The 11,036-nt window shown below is 43.7% G+C and overlaps 1 protein-coding gene across 3 annotated transcripts in view; it reads left to right on the top strand.

Moving 5' to 3' along the window:
- The first annotated feature begins 1,103 nt into the window (after positions 1–1,103).
- The window catches only part of LOC115475394 (protein-glutamine gamma-glutamyltransferase E-like), a 49,394-nt gene continuing 39,461 nt past the window's right edge, over positions 1,104–11,036 (top strand). For 2 of the 3 annotated variants that reach the window (XM_030211067.1, XM_030211066.1), the window contains exons 1-2: positions 1,315–1,432; positions 8,830–9,003. In XM_030211067.1, the coding sequence (XP_030066927.1) occupies positions 1,417–1,432; positions 8,830–9,003 (190 nt within the window). In that variant the 5' untranslated portion in view covers positions 1,315–1,416. Of the gene's footprint in view, positions 1,293–1,314; positions 1,433–8,829; positions 9,004–11,036 lie in introns of those variants that run through there. The other variant, XM_030211068.1, reaches the window with a different exon arrangement.

The following is an 11,036-nucleotide window of genomic DNA, read 5'->3' as shown; positions in this document are numbered from 1 at the left end:
TCTGTTTTTCTTGCACTGAGCTTTATATGGGTCAGAAGGGGAATATCCCAGGTGATCACAACGTCTTCATTTTCCATAATTCTCTCAGGGTCATGAACCCAGTGCTTTTCCAGTACAGTGATATTATAGTGTTTGCAAAGTTTCTAATGGATGAGATATGCCACCTTGCGTTTGCAGTCCTGATCTCCCAGATGACCCCAACAGCTCCACCGAGCCAGGTTAATGATAAGCTTTCATTGGGCAGATTAAAAGGCTGCAACATGGAAGTAATTTGCACATGCAGAAAAATTGAGTATGTGTGTTTGTGTGCATGTGTGTGGAGGGAGGGTGGTGTGGTGGTGGAAGTACATAGAAAGTGCCTCCAACTGCCAGGCTGCTGGTGGAGGACCTTTGCAGCTGGTGGGGTTTGGGAATCCCCACAAGCAGCCTCAGGTATTTGGGTGTCATGAGGGTCAGAGAGAGCAGGTTGAGGATGGGGGTGGAAAGCAGGAGGAGCAAGAAGGGGTTGGGTAAAATGTTGTGTCCCCCACCACCGCTGTGGGCTCAGGCCTTCCCTAAAACTGAAGGTTTGACTACTTAGTTTATCTTGCTGCACCATATGCCTGGAATAGACTTCCTGAGCCGGTACGTCAAGCTCCATCTCTGGCCGTCTTCAAATCTAAGCTAAAAGCCCACCTTTTTGATGCTGCTTTTTAACTACTAACCCTTATTCACTTGTTCAGAACCCTTATTTTATCATCCTCACTTTAATATTCCCTTATCTCTTGTTTGTCCTGTTTGTCTGTCCTAATTAGATTGTAAGCTCTGTCGAGCAGGGACTGTCTCTCCATGTTCAAGTGTACAGTGCTGCGTACGTCTAGTAGCACTTTAGAAATGATAAGTAGTAGTAGTAGTTAGTTGTATTGTACATGAGTATAATTCATCCAGAGCTCATACTAGGAAAAATGAGTAATCAAATCTAAAACCAGGAATCACAACCAAAGTACGTTTGTTTTGGCTATATGAGAAATGGGTCAGAGTGTCTTGGATTATACCTAACTGCTGTTCAATCAGATTGAATCAATTTATATTCAAATTGATATAGCAGAAACTTTCTATCCTTCAGGTTTTGGAAGATGGAAAGAGGGAGATTTGGAGGTTTCTAAAACCAGCACACCCTACCGACAAGTTCACTCCCTTTAAACTTCTGACCTCGTTTATTGATCCAGGAAATCATGAAGGCCACAGATTTCATGAGCAATTTTCTTGAGAATTCAGGAAATGATTATGCACAGCATACAGACGACTGGCAAGTTAGTGTCTCTTTCTCTTAAACCACTCCCTGTTTCCCCCCCTTATATGTAAGAATTTGCAGGCACACCTCTGCCTAACTTAGTGTAGAATACCAAAGTTAGTGACTGAGAGAGAAAGAGAACCATGGCAGCACCTACAGGTGAGTAAATTAGATTCTAAACATAAAAAGAAAGAAAGAAAGAATGAAATGGACAAAGTTTGTATACTTAGTACCAAATTCAAGCAGAGCATTTCTGGCTGATAGAAGCAGCTACGGAAAGTAAAAAAACAAGTCAAGCATTGCATGACACATTAAAAGTGCATGCTTTATAATTCGGAGACCTGCATGCCTGCCATGAACTTGGTCCTGGGGAGCAAGTAAGTAGCAGGGAAGGACAAGGGATACGGTGTAGGGTGCTGACATGTTTGTGTGTTGGAGGGAGTTGAGGTATCTGTTTTTGGAGGGGGTGGAGATGTGTGTGGGGGGTAAGTACTTCACATGTGTGTTGTGGTATGGATTAAGGAAAATGTACGGGGATGAGAGGTCTAGGGGCCAGGTAAGATGTGCAAGCCCAATACTTCCCCCCTCTCGCCCCATTTTCATTCTTTAAGCTGGTGTGATTCCACGAGGTGCTGCTCTTATGGGGGTACGTCTATGAAGCAATTTTCATGTGCACAGGATGTGTTGCAAGCAGAAAACGTCTCACTAAATTGTGCAGGGCTACACGCACAGAAAAAGTAGGCGCACAGAAAGTTTTGGGGCTACTTTTACTTGATCTGAATGTAGGTGATCGAGGAAGGGGGAAACGAGTGTAGTTTGGGCGGAGCCACGAGGTATGTATGTTATTCATTCTCCCTCATTCTATACATGTTTACACTTAGGATCTGATTCTATATATGGCATCAAGAATCTAGGTGTGTCTGATAGAAGCACCCAGGTACATTCTATAAGAACACAAAAAGTTCATCTTGCACATTCTTGAACCTCCATTACCCCATTTGCAAAGGAATCAAATACAAATCAATATATGCATCCAATCCCCCGTAATTTTATCACATTTATACCTTTACTCACAGAAAATGTTATACCGAATGTTCTCTTGCTAATGTTCTACTACCCTATCAATTTCCCGTTGTCTCTTTCCACTGTTCCATTGTTCTTTTCCTCGTCCTATTCCCTAACGATACTTTGACTTTGCTTAACTTCTCACAATGTAATCCACAACTGATTTGTAACAAATCGTATTTCCATTATTTACAATGTATTGTAAGCCACACTGAGCCCGCAAATAGGTGGGAAAATGTGGGATACAAATGCAATAAAATAAAATAAATAAAATCTAGCTTCTCCTACACCTGCACGCAGCTATGGAATGCATTACCAAATGCCATAAAAACAAGGCACGATTTGACAACCTTCCGGAAAGTACTAAAGACTTAACCTGTTCAAAGAGACTTATCATGAGGATCCTTCATAAATGAACTGACATCAAAACTTTTTCCAGGACGGGACAAGTTATCTTTGAACATTTGTTATCTGTTTACTTTAATCACAATGTTATTACTGAACGTTACCCAGTACCCTTTGTCCTCATATACTTGAAATGATTTGTATATCAATTTACTTCTAATATATTTTACATTTTCTGTACTTTAAATGCAATAATATTCTGTATTTCTCCTTCCGGAATTGGCAATCGCCATTACGGCATAAAGTAAGCCACATTGAGCCTGCAAAGAGGTGGGAAACTGTGGGATACAAATGCAGTAAATAAATAAAAACGTGCCTAAATTCAGATGTGGTTTATAGCATATGTTTAGGTCGGGTGGATGTGCACAGATGTAGGTGTGGTCATTTGTGCCGGTGAAAAGCTGGTGTAAATTCTGGCGCCTACATCTACACGCACAGGCTCAAATTCTATAACTGCACGCGTGGATATGATTGATATGCCTGGCATGTCCCCACCACACCCGTGACCGTGCCCCTTTAAGGCTGTGTCCGTGAGAAATTATGTGCGCCACTTTGTAGAATACGCCTAGCAAAGTACATGCGTAAATTCCAATTAGTTTTGATCATTGGTCGTTATCGGCCAATTATCATGGCTAAGTAGCTCACTAAGCAATTGAGCCGCACATGGTTAGCAATTGAGAAGCCAGTGGTTAGCATACAAAGTTGTGCAAGGAAATTATAGAATTGTGTTAATTATGCACATAACATAATTTAATAATGAACTATTACTTGATGTTAACAAGCACTAATTGGATTTAATTGCTGTTAATTGGCACTAATTAGCTGTTTTGTGCGTAACTGCCATTAGTCGCTATTTTTCAAAATGTGAGCTCAAAATCCATAGTACACAACTACAAGGGGAGGGGAATGGACCCAGGAGGGGGAATGAGCAGGCTGGGGCATGCCAACAACTTAACCAGTGATTCCCAAACCTGTCCCAGGGAATCCCAGCTATTCAGGTTTTTTGGATAGCCACAATTAATATTCATGAGATAGATTTGCATACATTGCTTCTCTGTGGAGATATAACATCAGCTATCACTTCAAATGTGGTGCAAAGGCAGCCATTGTAAATGCACTGTAGCTTTTAATTTCTCCAATAGAACTTGCACTTAACACACATCATCCCATTCTAACTTTAGACATTCTATAGAGAATTACCCCGAACACACTGACATGTTTACACTGTCTTTGGAGCAATTGTAAATTTGTGTGAGAGAATTTGTGCATTATTGGGAATCTAATTTGCAAAGGCAGGTGGAGGGCCATTATCGAACGGGGCCGGCCATCTATAAGGGCGGCCATCTCTAATGACGGCCCCCTCAAGCGGCATACCAGACTGTATAATTGAAACAAGAAGGCCGGCCATCTTTCGTTTCGATAATACGGTTGGGGCCGGCCAAATCTCAACATTTGGGCCACCCTTAGAGATGGCCGGCATTAGAGATGGCCGCCATTGGTTTTTGCCGATAATGGAAACTAATGGCGGCCATCTCAAACCCAGCCAAATCCAAGGCATTTGGTTTGTGGGAGGAGCCAGCATTTGTAGTGCACTGGTCCCCCTGACATGCCAGGACACCAACAGGGCACCCTAGGGGCCACTGCAGTGGACTTCACAAATTGTTCCCAAGTGCATAGCTCCCTTACCTTGGGTGCTGAGCCCCCCAAATCCCCTCTAAAACCCACTCCCCACAACTGTACACCACTACCATAGCCCTTAAGAATGAAGGGGGACACCTACATGTAGGTACAGTGGGTTTTGGGGGGGGGAGGTTTGGTGTGCTCCCATTTACCACCACAAGTGGTGTGGGGGGGGGATGGGCCTGGGTCCACCTGTCTGAAGTGCACTGCACCCACTAAAAACTGCTCCAGGGACCTGCATACTGCTGTCATGGAGCTGGGTATGACATTTGAGGCTGGCATAGAGGCTGGCAAAAAAATGTATTTAAAATTTTTTGGGAGGTGGGGGTGGGGGGGGGTTGGTGACCACTGGGGGAGTAAGGGGAGGTGATCCCCGATTCCCTCCGGTGGTCATCTGGCCAGTTCGGGCACCTTTTCAAGGCTTGGTCATGAACAAAAAGGGACCAAGTAAAGTCGGCCAAATGCTTGTCACGGCTGGCTTTCTTTTTTCCATTATCGGCCGAAGCCGGCCATCTCTTAACCATGCCCCCGTCCCGCCTTCGGTACACTGCCAACACGCCCCCTTGAACTTTCGCTGGCTCCATGACGGAAAGCAGCTGAAGCCGGCCAAAATTGGCTTTTGATTATACCGATTTGGCCGGCTTTAGGAGAAGGCCGGCCTTCGCCCGATTTGTGTCGGAAGATGGCCGGCCTTCTCGTTCGAAAATAAGCAGGATAGACATCCATAATAATAATGATAATGTTGCTTGTATAAAATATCTCAGATGACCACAGTTCTTCACAAAAACTTACTAAGCAAAGCACACTCCGAAAAAGTAGTATGTGCAGATCATGTTCAAGGAAGAGGAGGGAAAGCCTCAGAAAAAAATATTGTTAGCTCTCTTTTGCTGTCACAGTGCCTAAACTAATCACAGGCATAAAAACCTCCGATGACATACCTTAGGAAAAACAAATTGGGCAAAAAATTTCAGTATTTCAAACACCAAAAATAAAATGTTCTCAGCCAACATGGGTTACATTTATTGTCATAGCAGGAAAAGAGACATGTGGCAAAGTCTGTTTTATAATGTTTTTATTTAATTTTCTTATATACTATACTGCCTGGAAGCTCTTGAAGCAGATTGCATTCAGGTATAGTAAGTCTTTTCTGCTCCTGGAGGGATCACAATCTGAGTATCTACTTGTGGCAATGGAGGTTGAGGGGGTCCTTTTACTAAGCCTCACTGAAAAATCGCCTGCGGTAGTGTAGACACGTGTTTTGGGCATGCACAGAATCATTTTTCAGCGTACCTGTAAAAAAAATGCTTTTTTACAATTGTTGCCGAAAATGGATGTGCGGCAAAATGAAAATTGCCGTGTGTTCATTTTGGGTCTGAGACCTTAGCGCCAGCCATTGACCTAGCGGTGAGGTCTCATTCGGTAATCGGTCAGTAATGGTCTACACGCATAAAATGCTGATTACCGCCCGACTACCGTTCGCACGCCAGAAAATAAAAATATTTTCCGACGTGCGTAGTGGGTGCACATTAAAAAAAATGAAATTACCGCAAGGGCCACGCGGTAGCTGGGAGGTAACTCGGAATAGCCGCACGTAGGCGCTTACGCGGCTTTAGTAAAAGGACCCCTAAGTGACCTGTGCAAAGATTACAAGAACCCACAGTGTTATTGTGAACTGGGCTCCTCTGGTTCTCAGCCTGCTGCACTCACTATTAGTAATTAAAAAAGATATTAATTAAAAAAAAAAACTGGTTTCAAACCATTTCAAATGCATGGTGAGATACTTAAATGAGGTTATCTGCTGTGCATCTGGTAAACCAAACATTCATTTCTGAAGAAATCTGGGTCTGTCACAATCTGCTGATAAAGGCAGTTTTCTGTATGCTGCTAACAGTATTTTCCTATGAGATAAAACATTAGAAGTTATTGTGGTATCAGATATCTGATTTGTAAGTGTGTTGTATTTCTGAAGTGTAGTCTGTCCTGAAATATGTCTGAATAAATATGTTTATGTTCATGTGTGTGTGTGTGCAAGGTTGCAGGTACTTTCCTTGCAGATAGTACATCAGTTCGGAAAGCAATTGCATGCACATAATTTCTCTTTAATTACTGCCCAAGGGAAAAGAACTTGCAGAGACTTACATCTGCATTTTCCACTGGTACATTTTCTAATAGAAAAAAAAATAGCTTTGGAAATACAAGACTCTGCAGAATGTAAGATTCCTCTGGAAACACCTCCACTCCATGTAGGAGGGAAATACGCATGATATTCCTTTACCCATAAAGAGGTTGGGGAGTTTTTCAGAAAGTCCCTTTACTCATGGAAGTAGCCATTTGCACAGGTCAATGGCGTTTGGAAATTGCCCTCTAAAACCACATTCTACCATGCTTCTCTGATCAAGTCCCCAGACGTAAATGCCTGAGCCTGCCAATGGAGGGAGGGATAAGGTAGTGCAGTTGCTATGTTAGACAACTTTAAAGGTTAACAAAAATAAAACAAAACAAAAAAGAATATGGCATAATACCTTTTTAGTGGACTAAAAACATAGAGGTTGATATTTTTTTTGTTACATTTGTACCCTGTGCTTTCCCACTCATGGCAGGCTCAATGTGGCTTACATGGGGCAATGGAGGGTTAAGTGACTTGCCCAGAGTCACAAGGAGCTGCCTGAGGTGGGAATCAAACTCAGTTCCCCAGGACCAAAGTCCACCACCCTAACCACTAGGCCACTCCTCCACTCTATTCAGTGGTATTCTATAAAGGGCACCCCGGGATGAGCTCTCTTTATAGAATAGCATTGGGGTCTGAATTCTGCGCCCAGCTTGGGCGTGAGGACTAATACCCACTGGCGCTAGGTATAAATCCTGGCATGTGTAAGCGGAATGCACATCCACAGTATTCTATAATATTTAGTGCAATTTTCCAGAGCACCTCTGACCCACTCATGCCCCTCCCATGGGAATGCCCCCCACTTAGGTGCCATCTTGTAACTGGGCGAGTGTAATGGAAGATGTAAAGGATTGCTTTTCAACCCTGCTTTGATCGATAATGAACTCTGAAATGTTCCATCTTTGACCAAAAGTAACTTTTCTTGTAAATACAAAAACAAGTTGTAATGCAGAAGATGATACACAGCTCTAATTAATTTGTTATGTGAAGTGAAAGATGGAGCTTGTTTTCGGGTTTAGACTGGCCAACTGGATTAGGAAACATGTGACCACGTTCCCACAGTATGGCTTTACCTAAACAGGGAAGCATTCTGTAATTTTTCTTAGCTCTGAACATGAGTTCTGAGCCTAATAAAAAGGGGAGTTTCTTTCAGTGAAATTGGGAGCTCATCTGTGAGTAATGTACGTACTGCGCAGAGGACTTGTTCCTGGTCTAAAAAGCTCCTGCCCCCCCACCCCCCCCAGCTGATGATAAGAGTGTGGATGATGTAAGGACCAGTGATGTTGTATGTATAATATGTGTGTGTGTGTATATATATATATATATATATATATATATATATATATATATATATATATAATCTGTCTTATAGCTTTCTTTTCAGTTAAATAGCTAATCATTGTGTGTATATAGCTTAATCATTGTAGATTTTAGCACCTCTAATAAAGGTTTCATTTATCTAATATGAATCCAAAAGAATCCACGGTAATTACTGAGTGTGTCAGTGAGACAGGCTGTAAATCCATAGCAATACAGCGAGGAAGTTTGTTTCCCTGCTGATCTGCCATTTCAGCCCCATTTCGGCACATGACTGGGACATGACTTGTTAAGTCCCGATATTCATAACTTAAGCGGCCAGGCTTAGCGGCCAAATAAGGCTGCTTAAAAAGCAGGCCTATCTTTGCCTACTAAGTCATGGCCAGTTAAGTCTGAATATCAACTTAATCAGTCGTGTGCTAGCTGGCATTAAAAAACTCAGATATTAAATGCTGGTCTCCGGAAACAGCCTGGCATTGAATATCCGGGTTGAATGCTGGCAGCAGGCAGTCAAAGCTTTGCCCACTGTCGGCTAAATATAAGGGGGTAAGTTTATGGAATAGCACCTAATCTCAGTCACGCATGCAAATAGGAATTAGTACCAATTAATTCCACTTAGGAGCTATTACTGGTACTTAAGGCCGATTGGCATTTAATTTAGGAGTGCAAATGGCATTATTCTATAACTTGCACGCCCAAAATTTCATGCCAGTCAGAACTTTGGGCATGAACTTTATAGATTCTAAGTTCAAATGTACAAACAACAGCAACACCTACCCTTATATCTGGAAGATACTGCTGCTGTTGGACCCCATCTAGTTCATCTAGCTTAGGGGCAGACTTTATGTACTGGATCAATTCCCTTTAGACTGATCTCATCAAAGCATTTTAAACTCTGTTTTGTTTCTCTTTTCCTGTATAGGCCTTGTGCTGAAACTTTCCAGCTTTCAACTGGACCCGAATAAGCAAGCACACCGGACCAAGGATTTCAGCAGCACAATGCTGATAGTGAGGCGAGGTGACCCTTTCACTATCACCTTGTCTAGCAACCGAGCTGTCCAGCCTGGAGACAAGGTCACATTTATTGTGGAGACAGGTAAACTCCATCAAACTCATTCTCTGTCCCTTGATATTCAGCTGGTGGCCGTCAGCATTTTAATATTGACCACCATGGGTTGAATTAGCCTTGGATATTGTAGTGCTGGGTACCTGTACTCTATATCTGGGTCTTCCATAGCCACCAGACATTATTTATATCTGGCTGATATTCTGAATCTGTACTCCAAACATGTAGCCAGACTTCAGATTTGGGGGGGGGGGGGGGTGCCTGAGCCCAAGCTAGAGGGCACAAAATTTCACACCACCCACACCCATATCCACGTCCACATACTTGAGCTGGTGGGGGTCCCTAAGCCCTGCCAGCAAAAGCCCTTCTCCTTGCAAAGCCAGGCAGTTGGTGGTACTATTCCTGGTCTGCCACCATGACGCCGGTCGAACACCTCCCCCTCCCCATGCTCATACTTAGTTTTTTTTTGTGAAACTGAGCATGTGTGAGGGAGACCTTTCCCCTGCGTGCCTAAAAACCAAGCAGAAAAGGCTCCCGCCCTGTTGAATTGTGCTGACGGATCATACAGCAGAATCAGGGGTGTAGCCAGACTTCGTCGGGGGGGGGGGGGGGGGGGTCCAGAGCCCGAGGTGAAGGGGCACATTTTAGCTCCCCCCCTCCCACGGTGTCGACCACCCTGCCACTTTTGACCCCCCCGGCTTCCGCCACCCCTCCCCCGTCCCTTTCGACCTCCCCCCCACCTCCACAGACCTTCTCCTGCCACCGCCAGGCACCTTTGCTAGCGGGGGTCCCCAGCTCCTGCCAGCCGAAGTCCCCTTCAGCGCCGGTCTCTGAGTCCGGCACGTTGCTGATCTGGATTCTGTTTCTGACGTGAGTCCTGACATCCTGCACATTCCTACGTGCAGGACATCAGGACTCACGTCAGAAACAGAATCCAGATCAGCAACACGCCGGAGACCAGCAAAGGTACCTGGCGGCGGCGCTGGGGGAGGGTTGACTACGGCGGGAGGGGGGGGGGGGTCAAATGTGGCGGGGGAGGGTCGGCGGCAGGGGTGAAAGCAGGGGGGCAGGGCTAAATCTACAGGGGCCCATGCCCCCGTGGCCCCACCTAGCTACGCCCCTGGAGCAGATATTGAGTGACACCTAACTGGGAATTCAGGGGAATATGAAGAAAGTTCATTGCTTCCCTCACCCCCTAAACTCTTTCTATGAGATCTGGAGCTTCTCCTTGGAAAACTGAGACTTGAACCAGGTTTCCAGCCCATAAGCTACAATGTTGCTCCTTCCCAACCTCCTCATAGGTAATCTCCAACATGCTCCCCACCATAAGAAGAAGTAATCTCTAGCACACCATTGGTCTTGTTAACTTACAGAAGGAGTATATTATCTGTATCTACTTCAGATCATTTGTCATACAGCCTACAGCTAAATTCTCAAGATACCATCTGGCCAATATTTTTCGAGACATATTTGAAGATAATGTCTAATACTAAATCAAATATATAATAAGGGAAAGGGATAGGAGAAGTGAAGAGAGATGGAAGGGAAAGAGAGAGAAGAGGAGAACAAGGGGGGGGGGGGGAAACGGATTTTTAAATATTTCTTTGGTTTTATAATGTTTTTATGATGGTTATAATCTGTGTAATTTGTACGACTATTACTAATTGGCTCTCTGGTTTTGCTGTGCTTTTCTATCAAATGGATTTCAAAGTGTGTTTTTATAGTATTTTAACATCGATTTTATTGTTATATTCTATTGTAAACCGTGCTGATTTAATTTTGTAATAAGTGACGGTCTTGTAAATAAATAAACGATATTCAAAACTATTTAACCAGCCAGAGATAGCTCCTGACCAGTTAACCGGTTTCTGATGAAATAAAGAAATTAAAAAAAAAAAAAAATGTCTTGACAACTAAGCTAACTCAAAGACACAACAAGAGGCATTTTTACCAGAAGGAGGGTGGACAAAGTGGGCAGTTTTCAAATAGCCCATTCACCTGGGAGGAGTGGTATTGCGGTGATCATGATTGTTGGGTGGAGGGTGGATGAAGGGAACTAAAAA

The sequence above is a fragment of the Microcaecilia unicolor genome, chromosome 8 (assembly GCF_901765095.1).
Source record: "Microcaecilia unicolor chromosome 8, aMicUni1.1, whole genome shotgun sequence".
Taxonomy (NCBI): Eukaryota; Metazoa; Chordata; class Amphibia; order Gymnophiona; family Siphonopidae; genus Microcaecilia; species Microcaecilia unicolor.
Note: the sequence above shows the minus strand (reverse complement) of the source record. Positions and strands in the feature narration are given on the sequence as shown.